This window comes from Haematobia irritans, chromosome 2, assembly GCF_050003625.1.
Source record: "Haematobia irritans isolate KBUSLIRL chromosome 2, ASM5000362v1, whole genome shotgun sequence".
Classification (NCBI taxonomy): domain Eukaryota; kingdom Metazoa; phylum Arthropoda; class Insecta; order Diptera; family Muscidae; genus Haematobia; species Haematobia irritans.
The window spans coordinates 2,017,156-2,038,375 of record NC_134398.1 but is presented as its reverse complement, the minus strand read 5'-3'; the positions used below and the strand labels follow the sequence as shown (position 1 = coordinate 2,038,375).

At 34.7% G+C, this 21,220-nt stretch overlaps 1 protein-coding gene across 1 annotated transcript in view; it reads right to left on the bottom strand.

Annotated features, from left to right (window-relative positions):
* Positions 1–6,545: 6,545 nt before the first annotated feature.
* Positions 6,546–21,220, bottom strand: part of LOC142223206 (uncharacterized) — a 136,921-nt gene continuing 122,246 nt past the window's right edge. Inside the window, exons 3-6 of the mRNA XM_075293060.1 lie at positions 10,553–10,871; positions 10,250–10,487; positions 10,030–10,192; positions 6,546–9,959 (exon numbers count right to left, since the gene is read on the bottom strand). Coding sequence (XP_075149175.1) covers positions 7,152–9,959; positions 10,030–10,192; positions 10,250–10,487; positions 10,553–10,871 — 3,528 coding nt within the window. The 3' untranslated portion in view covers positions 6,546–7,151. The remainder of the gene's footprint in view (positions 9,960–10,029; positions 10,193–10,249; positions 10,488–10,552; positions 10,872–21,220) is intronic.

Here is a 21,220-nt window from a genome sequence, read left to right as displayed (position 1 = left end):
CGGCCTGGCCGAACTTACTTAATTATTATACTTAATTATTATTCGAGCTACATGGACAAAGAAAATTAAGGATATTGAACAATTGTGTCATCAGAGAGTATTAAGAAAACAAGAGGGTGAAAATTTCTCTTCTACAAAAACAGCAAATGTCAACCGTATAGATGTCGCACAATGCCTGTAGATTTCGTATTACCGACGTTGCGGTCGAAGCGCTGTTATGATAATTTGTTTATAGAGGCATCGACAGTTATAATTTCAAATTGTCTGCCAAAAAATTTAATAGAATGAAAAGATTTATATAAAAGAACATTTGTTACTACAAAGTAGGTTCTAAATCCTATTTTTCTTACGTTTCATAAGGCCGGCAGAGAACTGAACTGGGTGGCGCCGACGCAAACTGTATGATATTTGAGAAAACTGCATGATATTGGAGAATTTTTCCTCATGACTGCCACCTACTGATGAAGTTTCGATTGATAGTTTTTTTTATACTATCTGGTGTCATTGCAAAGGAAACGCCAGATACAAATAACAATCTGACTGTATATGTTTCCTATTATAGTTGTTCAAACTGGGCTTTTTATTTCGGTTCGGGCGAATGAACTTTTCCACAGTGTACGATAGATAAATGAATTTGGGTCCTTTATGCTAACACTTACCGGAGAAATAATATAATAATATAAGAAATATAAGAATTTCAACCGAATCGGATGAATTTTGCTCTTCCAAGGGGCTCCGGAGGTCAAATCTGGGGATCGGTTTATATGGGGGCTATATATAATTATGGACCGATTTCGACCAATTTTTGCATGGGTTTTTGAGGCCATATATTAACACCACGTACCAAATTTCAACCGAATCGGTAAAATTTTGCTCTTCCACGAGGCTCCGGAGGTCAAATCTGGAGATCGGTTTTATAGAAATTTGCTTCTCTTAGAGGCTCCACAAGCCAAATCTGGGGATCCGTTTATATGGGGGCTATATATATAATTATGGACCGATGTGGACCAATTTTTGCATGGTTGTTAGAGACCATATACTAACACCATGTACCAAATTTCAAGCGGATCGGAAGAAATTTGCTTCTCTTAGAGGTTCCACAAGCCAAATCTGGGGATCGGTTTATATGGGGGCTATATATAATTTTCGACCGATGTGCACCAATTTTTGCATGGTATATCATCCAACCAACACCATGTACCAAACCATGTATACCAACACCATGTACCAAATTTCAGCCGGATCGGATGAAATTTGCTTCTCTTAGAGGCTCGGCAAACCAAATCGGAGAATCGGTTTATATGGGGGCTATATATAATTATGGACCGATGTGGACCAATTTTTGCATGCTTGTTAGAGACCATGTACAAAATTTCAGCCGGATCGGATGAAATTTTTCTTCTCTTAGAGGATCGGCAAGCCAAATTTGGGGGTCTGTTTATATGGGGGCTATACGTAAAAGTGGACCGATATGACCCATTTGCAATACCATCCGACCTACATCAATAACAACTACTTGTGCCAAGTTTCAAGTCGATAGCTTGTTTCTTTCGGAAGTTAGTGTGATTTCAACAGACGGACGGACGGACTCAGATTTTCGACTCAGATTTTCACCACGACCCAGAATATATATATACTTTATGGGGTCTTGGAGCAATATTTCGATTGTTACAAACGGAATGACAAAGTTAATATACCCCCATCCTATGATGGAGGGTATAAAAAATATTGTCGTAAGATCAAAGATTTCATGTCTTTAAAATACGAATTTTGCTTAGCAGATGCATTTCTCTAATATAAAGTTTTTTTCCTTGTCCAAAAGTTGATAAACTTTTCAATGAAGTCGTATTGTCCTTATAATTAAGTGATTTCACTTAAAAATGGGTATCATTACATGAAAGAAAAAATATTTGGGCTAAGGCCAACTTGACTTTAATAATTCAGAAAAAATTCTCTAAATTTAATTAAATTGTCTTTAAATTTGTTGTCTTTTTGCAAAAAATCTTTTAAATATAGGACATGTTTTTCAACACTTTTAAAGACGTTTTTTACTTGAAACAGCATAATTTCTACTGGAAGTCGAGTCTTAATTTGGAAAATAAAGTTGTCGTTAACTCGTTTTTAAAGGACTTTAATAGCATACGAAGAAAAAAAGCGAAAATCTAAAATTATCTTCCTAGAAGCAAGTACACAGAAAAAATATTATTAAAATGTTTCCAATTAAAATATTAATTGAGTTTTACAAAATATTCAATTAAAAATTTAATTGATTCAACAATTTTTTTAATTGAAAAAATCAATCACAAAAATTAATAGTAGCAATTAATTTTTTAATTGACTTTCAATTAATTTTTTAATTGATATTATAATTTCTGTGATTGAAGACATTTCAATTAAAAATTAATTGAATCAATTAATTTCGTGATTGAAGACAAAAAATATTGTATTGTGTGTACACAAAACCCAAATTTAAAAGAGAATTGTGTCTTAAAACTATCCTTACTTGTATTCACCGCTTCTTTGGCTCGGAATCAATACCAAAATTTTTAAAGTAAAGACAAAATCTTTAGAACCGGGCATGCTTTTTTTTCAGTGTACATTAATCACATTAAAGATTTTTGTCTAGTATTGAACCTATTTATGTATATATAGGGAATTCTGTCAAACTCCTGTGATTTCGAAGAGCTTCTGATGGTAATCGAAACAACTATTTCGACATACCATGTTTAGTTGACTATCAATCCTGCTGTGGGAGCGATAAATAAATTTCAAGGATTTCCCATTGAACTCTTTTAAAACATATGTAAAAATTATAACGACATCTTCATAATGATATTTTAACTTTCATTTTGTGTTTTTGTTTTTTTGCTCTAGCAAAATTTCCTAGAATATACATTGGACCAATTCAGTTCTCCATCACCTGCTGGTAAAGTGAACTGGTGACTCTTAGATATTGCAAACGTATCCAATGAAGATGTTGTTGTTGTTGTTGTTGTGACAGCCATCTGCTACTCAGTTCATTTAAAGTGCCAAACAGGACACAACTGAGAAAAGAGTATAAGGTTGCGAACATTATCTGTATGCTACGTCAACCAGCAACAGTCCAATTGAGGGAAAGAGTAAGTGGGTGGCAGTTTCGCCATTGGTTGTAACCACCATTTAACATCATGTGAAACCCGGATGGTTGGTTCGTTAGATGGTTCACCGTCTCCTCCGGCTTCTTTTGTTACACAGCTCACATTGGGTAGATTGCGGAGAGCAAGTGTGACAGTTAAGTGGCAATGTAGTGGTGGATATCGGTGTAAACTTCAATGCTTTTTTTACCATCATTTGATCATTGACAGCTAGTTAGCACTATCAAGAGTGTCAGGTGTTACCAATGGCATGTACAAAATGCCCAACACTCTAAATGCACACTGGAACACACACACACATACACCCACACAACCATGAGCAATTGAAATAGTATCAGCACCAAATCTAAGACATACTATACTGAAAACGGAAGTGAATAAGCAACGAGAAGATAATTTCGCAAAAATTTGTTCAAAACTAAAAAAAATCAAACTGAAAAGTTGCAAAAATTTAAAACTCCACACTGAAAGCAATACACATGGAAAACTTTATGGAAAAGTTTTTGCAAAATACCAAGACAATAAATGAGGATAAAGTAACGAATTCAAGGCCTTTTTTGAGAAGTGTTGCTAAATACTTATTAGAAAGGAAATATGTACAATTATAGAGACCAAATGAGTTATAACAGTATTAAAAAAAATCTTTGGAGAAAGCCTTCAAAGAGAAATATGCTTCTTCAATTTAACAGTATTTTAAATGGTCATGTGCTAGGTCTAAGGCAAATTTAAAATCTTATGAACAACTAAATTAAGTTTGTGAAAATAAAAATTGTTTCCATTAACATATCTATTTTATGAGAAACAAGTATCCTGCCCTGCTCTACTCGTACTCTAAATTTGGGAAATGTAAGATAACTTGAATAAAAATTGAAAGATCTAATTTGATAAGATTAGAGATGAGTAGATCCGAAAAATGGTAAAATCTTATCATATCTAATTACTATAGAATTGTATTTGATCAAATCTCAATATTGGCCTACCTATTCTACAGGCTTCTGTCGGTCCCAGCGTTACCGTTGAACATTTCGAAAGTATCAAATGCAGAAAAAGGTGGCACACGGATTTTAGAAACATATACGAATCAAATGAATTTTATAAGTTTTGCCTATGAAATTATGAAGTCGCATTTAGTTTGATCTGAACAAAGCCAACAATCATTTTATCTTAATTTCATCGAAAATCAATCCTTGAAATTAACAGTTCATATAAGAACCCGGTTTACCTGCTTCAGAAAAATTTCGTTATATATTTTCAGGCGTCACAATTGCCCGCCTCATAACATTATAGTTTGAGAAGGAAAAATTTCTCAAAATTAAGTAAGGGGTAGTTAAAATTTCAAGGGCCGATGTTGATTTTGAATAAAACACAAACTTTTTAGGAAATTATTGTAATTTTATTTTATTATGATATATTGGTATTACTCAATTATGTATGGAACAAAATATTGGCCAAATGGGCGCACGACCTCGGTGGCACACCTTCATCCGATGGTCCAAATTTTCGATGACGCTGAGGCATAATGGAGGTTCTATGCCGTTAATGTGCCGAATTATCTCATCCTTTAGCTCTTGAATTGTTGCTGGCTTATCGACGTACACCTTTCCTTTCAAATAATCCCAAAGAAAAAAGTCCAACGGTGTCAAATCATATGATCTTGGCGGCCAATTGACATCGCCATTACGTGAGATTACATGGCCATTGAATTTGTTGCGCAAAAGAGCCATTGTTTCGTTAGGTGTGTGGCAAGTGGCACCGTCCTGCTGAAACCACATATCGTCCACATCCATATCTTCCAATTCGGGCCATAAAAAGTTCGTTATCATCTCACGATAGCGAACACCATTCACAGTAACTGCCTGACCGGCCTCATATTGGAAAAAATACGGCCCGATGATGCCGCCAGCCCATAAACCGCACCAAACAGTCACTCATTGTGGGTGCATTGGTTCACTCTTGGATTCTCATTCGCCCAAATGCGGCAATTCTGTTTATTGACGAATCCACTGAGGTGAAAATGTGCCTCATCACTGAAGAGGATTTTCCTCGAAAATTGATCATCCACTGTTGCCATTTCTTGGAGCCATTTAACACGTTGTTGGATTGTGTATCTCTCCATGGTTCAAATTGAGTAAGTCTGAAATAGAGAAATGTCAAATAAAATTCGGAAAAAATTGGCGTTTAGGTGTGGTTCACATTCAACATCGGCCCTTACAATTTAACCACCCTTTATTTGATTGATTTGTTCGATTTTATGTTAAGGTATCGATTACATTCGTAATCGGATCTGGGATCAAGATTTACCAAAGCTATTTCATTAAAAAAGGAATAATAAAAAACTGGGAACAAAAATGGAAGATTTATGTCATTTAGTGGCACAAAAGTATCCAGGTTTAAAACGGTGACGAATTTGACAATAAAATGGCACAACGATTCACGCTTGTATGTCAATTCTTATGTGCACAAGCACAAAAGCTATTGAATTTGAAAATAATAGGTTTAGATATACCTCTATACAAGGGAGCCACCGTGGTGCAATGGTTAGCATGCCCCCCGCCTTGCATACACAAGGTCGTGGTTTCGATTCCTGCTTCGACCGAACACCAAAAAGTTTTTCAGCGGTGGATTATCCCACCTCAGTAATGCTGGTGAAATTTCTGAGGGATTCAAAGCTTCTCTAAGTGGTTTAACTGCAATGTGGAACGCCGTTCGGACTCGGCTATAAAAAGGAGGTCCCTTGTCATTGAGCTTAACATGGAATCGGGCAGCCATCAGTGATAAGAGAAAAGTTCACCAATGTGGTACCACAATGGACTGAATTGTCTAAGTGAGCCTGATACATCGGGCTCACTTAACCGAACCATACCACTATACAACATATTAACACTGAAAAGTCATCCTTATTTTTTGTGTACACAAACGTCATCTTTCGAAATTTTGACTACGTCTTATTTCAAGACACTATAACTTGGATTGTGAGTAAAAATTAAAACAAATTCTTATTCAATTTGTTTTTACTTAATAGTTGGGTTTGCCAGTTGAAGTCGAAGTCGTAGCTGGTTCAGTTTTCTCTGTATTGGAGCAGTGGTGAAAGACTTCTCTTCTGGTTTTATTCTAGATTCGAAAGGTTGTTCCGGTTTTGAGGATACTTCATCTTTGAGGAAATCCAACCAATCCATAAGAAGTTATCCAATTTTATCTGCCAATTCGGCTGTGACTGCGTATGTATAAATTCGTAAAATGCTTGAATTAGTAAAACTTAAATTTATCATTTCCCTTTTAGATCGAAAAAGAAATTACACGTCGTCATTATGACGAAGGATAACTGTCTTGGGTTAAGGCCTGCTGACTACTCCCTCTCATACTTTTCCATCCATCGGGTTCACTCTATCAAAACACACACACACATATACATAGATTTAAAACATTTTATTTCTAGTTAAAAAAATCTTTGTTTATACAAATTTACATAATATTGTATTTGTGGGATATAAGGGATGTTGTTGTTGCTGTTGTTGGTATTACTTAGATTGTAGTTTATTCGAAATATAGCTAATTAAAAATAATTTTGCAAACTAAATAAATTTTTGGATAACAATGTGAAAGTTTATTCCTCAATTAAAATATGAAAAATAATAGAGAAAAACAAAAATATTTCTAAAATTTAACTTAAATCTAAACTTAATACTATTTTGGAAATCTTTAGTTTATCATTATTTGTTTGTTTGTTTAAAATCATTCATTAGTTTTATATCAATGGAAGAAAAAAACGTAAAGGTTTCTTAAAATTAGCAATAATCTTGGATGTATACAAAGTCATTCTGATATGGACCATGGTCAACGTCAGAACAAGTTGGTATTCACCATCTCATCATAGTCTATGCCTAGAAAATACTAATCTCGGCTTACCACAAGACAAAAAATCACTAGACCTTTTTTCGTGTAAAATGCTGTCACTAAAAAGGATCCTAAAAACTATCTGCGAATCTGGAATTTGGATGATTGTGAAGTATGGTGAATCTATTTCACGGTGACTTTAAGACCTCCCCTTATAACAGCTTCGGCTGGTGGAAGCCTTCGGCTTTGATTGAGATTTTGTCTTCGTGTAATACTCGGCCTTACCGAAGAAGCCTTGCGAGCTGTGGATGTGTTGGCTTCTGTTGAAGATGACGCAGAACTACGAGCAGTATCAACCAATGGTTTATAGGTCCTAATGCCCGAATTGGATCTTACGGGCAACAAAGTTACCAGTTTCGGTGTAGTCTCTGTGGTTGTCGCATCGGCAAAATGTGAAGATTTCAACATCTCCTCATATTTGGTGGGATCGATAACTTCCACTTCGGCCTCTCCCACCACTGGTATAGCCGCTCCCACACCTTCTGAAGAAGTATCTTCAATAAAACTAGACATGGGTTTTATAAATGGTTCCCTTCGTCTACTTTCAATGGCCATCATATCCTCGTCAGAAGTTATACTCAATGAAGCTGTGGTACTCTCTGGATTTGAGGAACTAAGGGTTGACGATTGCTCTGTGACAGGAGTTCTGGTAGGGCTCTTTGTAGTTGAGCTAGTTGCAGATTTTACTCTCGAATCATTTCTCTGTGATTGTTTCAGTTTATTTTGTGAAAAGGGAGGCACTTTTGCTGGCAAACTGGGAGTTATTCCCAACTTCGATGCCAAGGTGTCAAAAATGAAAGAAATGTCCTGAATATTGGTGGCATTATTAATTTTGGTCTTTATGTCATCCAATGTCTCTGTCTCGGTTTCCGTTTTGTTTGTCTGCTCAATATCCTCAGATACCCATGCCTGCAATGTGGTATTGAAAACCTTGCGCATATTTCCGGTATGACCAAACTTGTCTATTGCCGAATTGTTTACAAATTCCCATTTAGAATGGGAGGGGAATAGATTGGAATCATCCAATATGGTAGGGGGTTTTCCATTTCCTGGACGTAATTTGTAACGTTTTGTGGTGGCCACTCTGGTAGTCGTTGGTGCCAATGTGGTCGTAGTCGTGGTTGTGGTTGGTTCAGTGGCAGTGCTACTTGTGATTGTGGTTACGACTTGGTGGGAGTCAGATGTTGTGTTGGGACTCACCTCCTGGCTAGAATTTTTCTGTTGGTTTTCTTTCATTTGATTGCGTTTTAGTATTAATTCTTTGAGATTTAAAAAGTTGGGTTTGCCAGTTGAAGTCGAAGTCGTAGCTGGTTCGGTTTTTTCTGTAGTGACTTCTTCCTTCTTTGCATTGGTAGCAGTGGTGAAAGACTCTTCTTCTGGTTCTATTCTAGATTCCATAGGTTGTTCCGGTTTTGGGGATACTTCATCTTTGGGCAAATCCAACCAATCCATAAAAAGTTCTCCAATTTTATCTGCCAATTCGGCTGTGACTGAGGATGTATCGATTTCATCTTGCATGGGTCGTACTGTGGGTAAGAAATTTTCATTTTCCTTAGATGAGAGATTGGTAGTGCCAGTAGTTGTAGTTGTTGCCAGAGTGGTACTGGTTATTGGTATATCCTTCTTCCCAGCAGATGTCACATTTTCCGGTTTCTTGGCTATAACTCCATCACCCAAATGCTCGAATCTATCGTTTTCTGTGGGTATTTCAAATGGTAGCTTATTTTGGCCCCCCACATTCGGTGTTAAAGGCTTAAATGGTGGTATAACTACATCATCGATTAAAGGGACGGGCAAAGGATGTGGTTGAACCGAGGCTCCAGTTCCCAAGCGTTCAATACCCTCCGATCCTGGCATAAATACTGGATTACCAAAGCTATGATAGAATACCAAATCTTCGGATGTTTTTGAATCGCCATGTAAATCTGGTTTTTTATAAGCAGGCCCATAATAGTTAGGAGTATAAGGATCTAGCATTGGCTTGGGTGGAGTTGGTTCCTCCGGTAAAAAGGGCAATTCAATTTCATCTATCCTTCTTCGGGGTGGTTCCTCATCGATGGCTATGGGTGGTAAAGGTGTTGACTGTAGCATTGTTGGCAATGTCTTAGTGGGGAATGATGGAGGAGGACCAGGTAAAAATTCTGGAACTTCGCGATGTATAGGTCTCCAAGGCTGAGTATCCAAGACAGGAACTGATGTAAACAAATTTTGATCCAATTTCGGTAACATTGGAGGAGGACCAATGGAAGTTGTTACCAAAGAGGGATATGTGAAGCGATTGACTTGGCTGGATGGGGGAGTTGTTGAGTGTACTAAGGTAAATTGTGGATAGGTTGTTGTAGGTAATGTGGTTGTTGTGGTCGTAGTTGTGGTTGTGGTACTGGGAGTTGTCGAAGTTGTGGTGCTAGGTTCCGTTGTCGTCGTCGTTGTTGAAGTTCTGGGTTTCTCTGTAGTAGTACTTGTGGTGGTTGAAGTCGTTGTTGTGGTGCTTGTCGTTGTACTAGGAGGCATAGTATTTGTGGTTGTGCTTGATGTCGAACTGGTTGAACTCATTCTGCTATTACCCGATTGAGTCTGAGGTAATATTGTAGTTAGCTTTTCGATACCTGGTTTCTTGGGTTTTACCCTCAGGGCATAGGGGGTAACGGTCTTGGGAGCCAAACTACTGCTATGGCCATAGGCTCTTGTGGGTGTAGTCTTTTTGCGGGCTATATCGGCATCGGTTTTGGTTATCTCAAAGGATCCTTCAAAAGATCCTTGTATAACAGGGGCATTTTCAACATCAATGTCAGGCTCCTCTTCTGGCGAATGAGGCCTGGCAGTAGGACGATTTTTTGAAGATGTCGAAGGTTTGTTAATAAGAGCAGGAGGACTTCCGCCCTTCTTCATTAAACGTTTCTCCAATTGAGTTTGACTGGTGGGCGACATATGCTATAATTAAACAAAGAAACACTCATTTATAACCCATATCATTTAGAAGTATAAAATTTAACCAACTCACCGCATCTTTGAATAATGAAGCCGATTTTACCACTTGCTCATCTAGAATCCTTTTTATTTCCACCGAATCCGAGTCTATACGCAAATTTTTATACAAAGACTTTACCATAGTTGTCTCGAGAAAGATGGCCTCCTTTATGTATTCCTCAACATTGTGAATATTTCTGAAAGTAAAAGTGAAAGTTTAATTTATGACCAACATTTTTAGATTGCACACTTACTGCGGCAGTTTCCTAACATCGAAAAATGTTCTAAAATTCACCTTGATCAAAGGACCCTCACCGAAACCCCATACATCGGTTCTTATAGGCTGTAGACCCTGATCGGTTAGAGCTCTCTCCACAAAACGTTTGTAGAAATCGATTTTTTGTTTATATGAGGAGGTATGATTATATTTGAGGCCAGTCGAAAATTGATCACCTTTGGCTATACGGAAGGAACCTTCAAAACCCAATACGGCTAAAAAAAGAAAATTTGTATTTACACATTTTTCGAAAAGTTTTGGTTTTGTGAGAAAAACTTACGATCCTCCATATTTCCTTTGATGGAACTAAAATAGAATGCCAATCCCGCTATTGAAATCACTGCCAGTAGAACAATAAATGCTGCTGTTGTAAGAATTATGGAAAACGATCGCGTTTTCTGATAATGCTGATGAGGTTTTGTAGAGAATGTTGAAGGGGCCACATTTCTTCCATCTCTCCATATACCCCATGTACTGTTGTAGCCATACTGATTAGTTAAACTATGCTCATTGCTATAGGAAGGCTGGTTATTCATGTGATAATAGGCTCCCAGTGTGGAACGTCTTCCCAAAGAATTTTGATAGGTGTAATCATTTGACTGGAAAATAAAGAAAATTTCCATTTAGTTTAAGTTTTAAAATTAATAAAATAATAATATATGTTAAGAATTGCCACACAAAATTGAGCGAGCTTTTATTATCTAATAATTAGAAAAAAAACAGCCCAATTACATAGCGGACCTTTTCATCCATCTACAAGTCATTCTCGAGTACTTAAATATTTACTGAACAATTTAAAAAAAAAAATCATTTTATTGAAGCAATTCCATTTTATGCCCAATCATTATCATAATGAGGCTGTAATTATAAAGGGTGATTCTTTTGAGGTTAGGATTTTCATGCATTAGTATTTGACAGATCACGTGGGATTTCAGACATGGTGTCAAAGAGAAAGATGCTCAGTATGCTTTGACATTTCATCATGAATAGACTTACTAACGAGCCACAACGTCGAATTTTCAGTGAATGGGCCCTAGAAAAGTTGGCAGAAAATCCGCTTTTTTATCGACAAATTTTGTTCAGCGATGAGGCTCATTTCTGGTTGAATGGCTACGTAAATAAGCAAAATTGCCGCATTTGGAGTGAAGAGCAACCAGAAGCCGTTCAAGAACTGCCCATGCATCCCGAAAAATGCACTGTTTGGTGTGGTTTGTACGCTGGTGGAATCATTGGACCGTATTTTTTCAAAGATGCTGTTGGACGCAACGTTACGGTGAATGGCGATCGCTATCGTTCGATGCTAACAAACTTTTTGTTGCCAAAAATGGAAGAACTGAACTTGGTTGACATGTGGTTTCAACAAGATGACGCTACATGCCACACAGCTCGCGATTCTATGGCCATTTTGAGGGAAAACTTCGGAGAACAATTCATCTCAAGAAATGGACCGGTAAGTTGGCCACCAAGATCATGCGATTTGACGCCTTTAGACTATTTTTTGTGGGGCTACGTCAAGTCTAAAGTCTACAGAAATAAGCCAGCAACTATTCCAGCTTTGGAAGACAACATTTCCGAAGAAATTCGGGCTATTCCGGCCGAAATGCTCGAAAAAGTTGCCCAAAATTGGACTTTCCGAATGGACCACCTAAGACGCAGCCGCGGTCAACATTTAAATGAAATTATCTTCAAAAAGTAAATGTCATGGACCAATCTAACGTTTCAAATAAAGAACCGATGAGATTTTGCAAATTTTATGCGTTTTTTTTTTTTTAAAAGTTATCAAGCTCTTAACAAATCACCCTTTACATAAAAATCACCACCTAGTCATTGAGTTGACGTCTATGTCGTGTCTGTCCAGCCACCCGTGACAATTTGTAATTTTCTTCTTCATTTGCAACGCTGACGATAATTTCTTTAGCTTTGGTTACACTTTGTATTAAGTAATTGCGAAAATGTTAACTTCCTGGTGCTGAAAGCCGTTGCATGGATTGGATGTCACCACAACATAGTGTCTATGATATGACCAGAAATCAAATCTTGTAGCTTATTCTCTCTCTCTCTCTCTCTCTCTCTTATTATAAGAGAAATTATGGTTACCGTGCATGGCCTATAAATTGGCCATACATGGTGATCAACAGAAGAACTTGGTCATATGATTCTTAATGGGACCATTTTTCTATGTAATTTTCTGAAATCATTTTCTAATTTAAGAAATAAAAAATACCAAAATATAAGTGTATTTTTGATGGGACAAATTTTCGAAATTGATTGATTGCAACGTCGTAGTGCTAACATCTGGTGCGGAATGAGGAGTTAAAGAAAAGACAATAAGAATGAAGACAGAATAAGAAGTAATCCGAAATCGTTTTGGCAATTTATTAAATCTAAGAAAGGTCATAGTGATTTTCCTGCTGCTATGTATATGGATGATGTGTTGGCGGACTCATCTCAATCACAGGCTAACTTATTTGCGAAATTTTTCAGTTCAAACTTTCAGCAATTGGATACCACTGAGTTTGATCCTAAAATCTTGGAAAATATTAGTTCAGTGCTAGATATGGGGTTGATCCAGCTCTCATATGAGGATGTTCAGAGTGCTTTGATAAGCCTTAATGATTCGCTGAGATCGGATATGGATGGTCTTTCTTCTATATTTTTGAAGAAATGTGCTTCATCTATTACTCAACCTCTTCAATATATCTTTAATTTATCTTTGAAAAGTGGTTTATTTTTAGATAGCTGGAAAACTGCGTCTGTTACGCCTGTCTTCAAGTCTGGTTTGAAGGGAGATGTTCGTAATTATAGGCCCATTTCCAAATTGTCTAATATATCTAAAGTCTTGGAACATTTGGTGTATGAGAAAATAATCTCCTCAACATGTCAGTATCTTTCTGATTTTCAACATGGGTTTATGAAAAATCGCTCGACGGTACCTAATTTATTGGTATTTACGAATTTTTGTTTAAACAGTTTGGAAAAGGGGTTTCAAGTGGATACTATTTACTTAGATTTTTGCAAAGCTTTTGATAAAGTTTCTCACAATATTTTACTGGCAAAGCTTTATAAAATTGGTTTCCATTCTAATTTACTACAATGGTTGCAATCTTACTTAAGTTCTAGACGTTGTTTTGTGTGTGTGGATGCTTCAGTTTCAGAACCATATATTAGTACATCAGGAGTTCCCCAGGGTAGTATTCTGGGTCCATTATTATTTATTTTATATCTTAATGATATTTCATTTTGTTGCAATTTTTCAAAGTGTTTGATTTATGCGGATGATATTAAGCTTTTTGGAAACATTAAATGCTTAGCTGATGTAAGGTTACTACAGGCTGATTTAGATAGGCTATCTGCGTGGTGTAAATTGAATTTATTGCCATTGAATATATCTAAATGTGTTCAATTATCCTATACCAGAAGAATTCATTTCCTAAATACTTCTTATTGCATAGATAATCAACAGTTGTTAAAGGTAGATAGTATGCGAGACTTGGGGGTAGTATTTGATGCCAAATTTTCGTTCAAATTACATATAGATTATATGATGCCTAAAGCATATTCAATGTTTGCATTTGTACGACGGAATTATAAGGAGTTTAGGGATCCATATACTAGAAAAATTTTGTATATGACATTTGTGAGATCTAGACTGGAATATGCTTCTATTATTTGGAATCATATATACACTGTGCACTGCGATCGAGTTGAAAGATTGCAGAGAAAATTTATAAAGTTTGCACTATCGTCTTTGTCATTTACTAACCCAGTCCCTTCATATAAAGCCAGATGTAGACTTATTCATTTGGAATCCCTTGAGTGTCGTAGAATAAAATGTTCTATTTTGTTCGTTTACAAAGTAGTTAATGGATTTATACACTGAAAAAACAGTGAACCCACCAGGAAGATAATTTTCGGTTAATTTTAGAAAATTTTGAATATTTTTAGAAAATTTTAACTAAACAGTATTACAAACGCTGACATGTCGCCGATATCACAAAAATAAGTAAATATTTTTCGACAAATGCAAGAAAATTTATTAGGCATAATTAATTTTTTTCAATTGTCAAAGAAAATTTTGTAGTTTGAAGGAAAAACTTGGAGTTAAAAAATGCAAGAATGTCTTTAGTGATATACGAAGTTCATGATGAACGCATTTATGGTAAAATTTACAAATTTAAAGAAATAATGAACTATTTTGTGGGAAGCGTGAATTTAGTAAATCATTTTGCTTAATTTGAGGATAATTTTTTCCCGTTTTTTAGTTCAATTAACTAACGTACGCAAAAAATTATTAGAGTGAATGAAACTTTCTCCAAACATAATAATTCCATGAACTAAAATAAAGTTAAATTGGCTTTAGTGAAATAGAGAGTTCACTTTTTTTTGAGTGTAGATTGTCCGTCTATTCTACAGTTGATTAGTTTTAATGTACCAGTGCACTGTTTACGAAACCATGATTATTTTGCTATCCCAGCTCATAGAACTAATTATGCTTCATTTGAGCCAATTTTGAGATCTTTAAAGGAATTCAATCACTTAAATAATAAATTTGAATTAGATTTTTCAATTTCCCTAAATAGATTTAATACTATCTTAGACTTAATTTATTTTTAGAATGTCTAGTCTGTAAGGAATGTATTCCATACACTGAAATAAAATAAATAAATAAATAAATAAAAAGTTCCTTGAAATCAAACGACTTGACCATCTATTGCAAATACCGTAGGCACAGCGGCCATCTCACAGCCTGGGAAAACATATCACATTCCAACGTAAAGAGGCCTTTAAGTAACTTAGAACCCTTTAGGACCCTTGGACATAATATTTCTATCAAATATTTTCCCAGTGCAACCGTAGTACAAAAATATTATCTTAAAATTTTATAGCATCCTCTAAATGCGTGGCTTCCATTTTGTGATATCCTCATTGTTACTCAACGAATAAATATTAGTTCTCATAGTTTTTCATTAGCATTGATTAAAATATTCCATGAAATAAAGAACGGGCAACACACAAACCTCAAGATGAAAATCATACACTTTGGAGGTAATTAAAGTTTCACCCTTCTTGGGAGGAATGATTGTTTTGAGAGTAATTTATTAGAAGCAATCCACTTCAGCTTTCCACGAATGTGTATGAATTTGCAACACTTTCTTTGACTAATGCTTCCATGAAATCAAATGAATTTTTCTTGCAAGGAGGGCCATGGCATAGGTTAATCTGCAGCTCGTATAATATCAAACACCGCACTCTCATATATATGAGGATCTACTTTCCCCCAATGGAATAATTTGTAAGCAGAAAAAAAAAGAAATAGCAAAAATCAGAAGAACATATTCGAATGAGAATACGGAATATGAGAAGAAACAAAAAAAGGAAGAACTACATATAATAACCATTAGTAGTAGTAGATGTGTTCAACACACACACACATACATGGACATACTATACTTTGTTCACTGAACATATCAAACAATTTTGCACTTTGTTATAATTTATACGTTCTTTAATATATCACGCATATATTAACACAAGAGTGTGCCAACAAAATGGCTACGTGATGATTGACTGAAATCTTGGAAATAATGAAGCATTACACTGAAACGGAGGGAACTGCGTATAAAATGAAAAAAAAATAGAGGACAAAAACTGAAGTGAGCTAATATCGAAGAATAACTCAAGTGATCTCTGATAAGATAGAAATTATTGAATTTCTATTTGGAAGATTTTTCAGAACATTCCTCTCCAACTAAGAGGTACACGGACGAAAAAGACTGTTTTTCATATGTTTGGGTGTAAAAATGATATGTTTGGAACTCAAATTTTTTAACACAATATTTTTAAGTACAAGCATAAAATGTTCATAAACTAGCATAACATGTTTGGGACATATATGTTAATATGTTAGAACATACAATGTTTGGGATATTAAATGTTTGCAAATAGAATACGCTTAGATGAAAACATATATTAATTTAGATAATTTATGCTGCAAGTAAAATAATGGAAATAACCAATTGGCGCCTTAAAAATATATCCACAAAAGAAAATTTCATTATTTTTTTTCTACCAGTCTATGCCCTAAGGTGGAACATAATATGTTTGAACAATACAAACAATATTTTGTTTGGACCAATCCTGAAAATATATATGCTTGAAGCAAAATGTGTTTGGGGTATGTGTTACAGAAGCGATTTTTTTTTTGAGGGTGTACTTTACAAATTGCCTCTAGATATAAAATTTTGAGAAAATTTTCAATAGGAATAAAATGTTGACACAATTTTCTATAGCAATAAAATTTTGACAAATTTTTCTATAGAAATAAAATTTTGACAAAATTTTCTATAGAAATAAAATTTAAAAAAAAAAATTATAGGAATAAAAATTGTGCCAACATTTTCCATAGAAATAACATAAAAATTGTGACAAAATTTTCTATAGAAATAAAATTTTAACAAATTTTTTTATAGAAATATTTTTTTTTTTGTTGAAAAAAATTTAATTGATTTCTTCGGAACAGTTTATTAATCTTTTTATTTATAATACAAACAATATTTTGTTTGGACCAGTCCTGAAAATATATATGTTTGAAGCAAAATGTGTTTGGGGTATATGCTACAGAAGCGATTTCCAATAGAAATAAAATGTTGACAAATTTTTCTATAGAAATAAAATTTTGACAAAATTTTGCATAGAAATAAAATTTTAACAAAATTTTTTATAGAAATAAAATTGTGCCAACATTTTCCATAGAAATAAAAATTGTGACAAAATTTTCCATAGAAATAAAATTTTAACAAAATTTTATATAGAAATAAAATTTTTTGAAAATGTTAACAAAATTTTATATAGAAATAAAATTTTTTGTAGAAAAAAATTTAAATGATTTCTTCGGAAAAATTGGTTAATCTTTTTATTGTTGTAATTAAAAATTTAATTAATGTTGGTCCAAAGTTGCTTTTATGGAAGTTATCTGTTATTTATTGTATTATCCCTAATTTATTAATAATTATTTTAGATGTAAATATATTCATATAATTTCATAAGAGTTTATAATTTTTTATGAATTTTCCGATTTGGATGTTTGTATATGGGTCAAAATTTTATGAAACTAATTATTTCCGAACAAAATTTTCGGTTATATTTTTAATTGGAAATATTTTTTTTTTAGTAAAATGTTAATTGGGACAATTAAAAACGTACGCGTTTCCAATAAGTTTCTTAACAGACTTTATATTTTAATTTAATTAAAAACATAATTTTGAATTTAAACTTCAATCATTTTTTTGAATAAACTTCAATCATTTTTTTATTTAAACTAATTTGGTGATATTTTTTACTGTGCACTAGAGGTGTGCGCGTGACACGCGTGAGTCGTGAACAAAAATCTGGAGCAACTCTCGTGAATGTGCATGAATGTGACTGAAACAAATGTGTCGTGTATGAGCGTGCGTGAGAAATAAAATCGTTTCGTGACTGTGCGTGAATAAAATTATTGCAAAATCACGCTCACGAACAAACTCAAGATTTAATCGTACCCGTATGTTAACTCAAATTAATTTCGATGTCGAATTACATTCTATTCATGAATTTTGTTACCTTTGCTTTATTCCCGGTTGGAAAATGTCGTGAATCTCGTGAATTTGTCGTGAGTCACGTGAATCGTGTGTGAGTCCTTAAAAGTAGTTCGTGCGTGAGCGTGTGTGAGAACTGGTTTTCATTTCGTGAATGTGCGTGAGTGTGCGTTGCTTCCTCACGTATCGTGCGTGAATAAACATTTTGCTTCGTAAATGTGTGTGAGTGTGAGTGAAATTTCACTCACGCGCACACCTCTACTGTGCATTTTCTTATTGGTTAAATACGATACTAGAAATTTAAAACCCAAGAACACCCTAATGTCCATGTTTGTCAGTGTTGAAATAGAGATGTGGACGAGAGTGTAATTTCACTCACTCTCGAACACATTCCCTAAGGAAAATATTTACTCACTCGTGCTAACGCATAATGGTTCACGTGACTCAGGACATATTCAGGTGACCCACGACATTTTCAAAACACGAATAAGCAACAGTAAAAAAAACTGCGATAGGATTCGCCAATTGAATTAATATAAATTATTCAAATAATAGACGTGATTAGCATATGAGTACGATTCAAATCTTGTGTGTAAACATAGTGTTTTTTCGTGAACGTAATTTTGCAGAAATGTTATTCACGTATATTCTCGAATCGATACTAATATTCAAAATATTTTTGTTTTGTCCCATTCACTCACATTTACGAAATTTTTTTTTTGCGACATTCGTGATTTACACGTGTCCCAATAATTTCCCATCACGAGCACAACTCTATCTAAAAGTATATGGTACTTCATTTCACTTGCAACTAACGTTTTGTATTTCACTATATCTTCCTTGGCTTTTTGTAAAAGGTGAGGTGAGGAACATGAAACGGTGTGGAGTCGCAGGAAATGGCAATATCTGCAAACATTACTTAATTGTATTACTGCCAACAGAGAATGAAGAACAGACGTCAAAGAACAATAACACATACACGGAAAAAATTTAATCAATATTTTTTCAATAAAGATCTTAATGAAGTTTAAAAACTCTACACTCATAAAACAATTAGATTTTCTTTAAATATTTTTAAATCAAAATCAATCACATCAATTAATTGAATCAATTACTTCGTTAATTGTTGGTAATTGGTAATTATACCCTAAACCACATAGTGGTCAGGGTATAATAAGTTTGATCGGCCAAAAAATGTGCCTACCAGAAATATTGATTTTAGACCCCATAAAATATATACCGATCGACTCAGAATCACCTCCTGAGTCGATCTAGCGCTTGGTGTCCGTCCATCCGTCCGTCTGTCCGTGTATTTGTTGTTCACAGGATTCCGGTCGCAATTATTAACCGATTTTGATGAAATTTGGTACAGGGTGTTTTTTGGGCACAAGGACGAACGCTATTGAATTTGGAAGATATCAGATCAAATTTAGATATAGCTCCCATATATATATCGCCCGATTTCGACAAATGGGGTCACGTTGCGCTTTTTTTCAAACGGATCGTCACCAAATTTGGCAAAAGCTAATCTTTTCCATCACCCTTCATGTCTGCAAAATTTCATCCAAATCGGTTCAGATTTAGATATAGCTCTCATATATATGTATCGCCCGATTTTTCTAAATTTTTCCATAAAACCCTTATTTATCAACCGATCTTACTCAAATTTGGCTAAATGTCGTCTTCTATAGCACTAACTATATGTACAAAAAATCATCGAAATCGGTTCAGATTTAGATATAGCTCCCATATATATGTACCGCCCGATTTTTCTAAATTTGGCCATAAAACCCTTATTTGTGAACCGATCTTACTCCAATTTGGCTAAATGTAGTCTTCTTTGCACTAACAATATGTGCAAAAAATCATCGAAATCGGTTCAGAGTTAGATATAGCTCCCATATATATGTATAGCCCGATTTCCCCAAATTTGGCCATAGAACCCTTATTTATTAACCGATCTTACTAAAAGTTGGCTAGATCCAGTCCTCTATAGTACTAACTATATGTGCAAAATTTCATCGAAATCGGTTCAGATGTAGATATAGCTTCCATATATGTATCACCCGATTTTGAAAAATTCGCCCCTAATAACCTTATGTTTGACCATACAGGCCTCATTTCTCAACTGATCTTACTCAAATCTTGCACAAGGTAACCTTTTGTGGTGTTAATCAAACCAGCAAAATATTATGCAAATTGGTTCAGATTTTGATATAGCTTCCATATATATTCATCGCTCGATTTTCCCAAATTTGGCCATAGTACTCTTATTTATTAACCAATGTCACTCAAATTTCAAATTTTGATATACTAGCCGATCGCACTACGTACTTGTAGCTCTTACATAAGAATATTGCTCGATTTTTACAAATTTGTATTTATTACCCACACTAATTTAACGATTTTCTTTTTTTTAATATTGGGCTCAATATTAGTGGCATACTAACTCCGTAGGTGCAATATCAACACAGCCAGTGTTGCTAGAAGTAGGGGAAATTCCCTATATGTAGGGTTTTTCTAATATTTAGCGTCTTGTAGGGACGTAGGGCCACAACGTAGGACATTTTCACTCAACACAATTTGTAATAATTTTTACATGTTGGTGGCTCTACAGGAGGAAATTAGAAGCCGGCAAGGCTTGATCTTTAACAACTTTTTTGTCCTTGTAGGGTAAACCGAACATTTTCCCTGGCAACATTGACTATGAGCTATAGTCAGATTTACGCAAAGCACCCATAGACATGTACCCCTTAATTTTCTTAAATATGCAACTGCGGTTTATCTCCCAGACCTATATGTTACCCCACAAATGCTTATGATTACTAATTCTGTAATGGTGGTTTAGGGTATGATATAGTCGGCCCCGCCCGACTTTCTACTTTACTTACTTGTTTTTGTTATCATTTCTATCATTGAAGCAATTTTAATTAGAATTAGTTTGGTTCATCACAAAATTATATACCCCCTTGTTCCCATATTCGAAATCGTATATCGCAAGAATTTTGTTTTCTTATAAAGAAAAAATTTAGATACTATCGGACTTAAATTCAATTTGCATTTCTTATAAAAAAATTTCGTAAAATTTTTAATTTATATGCTTCGAATATCGGAACATACCCTATGGAAATCAAAAAACAGACAAACTTCAATTGTTCTAAATATTTTAGTAAACTCTATGCAAATTTCCCCCAGTGTATTGGAAAACTTTGTTAGCTCGACACTCACAAACAAACAGACATAATGATGCACTTCAGAACAAAGCGTACATTTGTTATAGGACTCCTCCTAGGTCGATATGACTCTTCTATCTTTTATTCACGTCCATTTTCATCTGTGAAGTCAGTAAGAAAAACGCATACAATCACACCAAC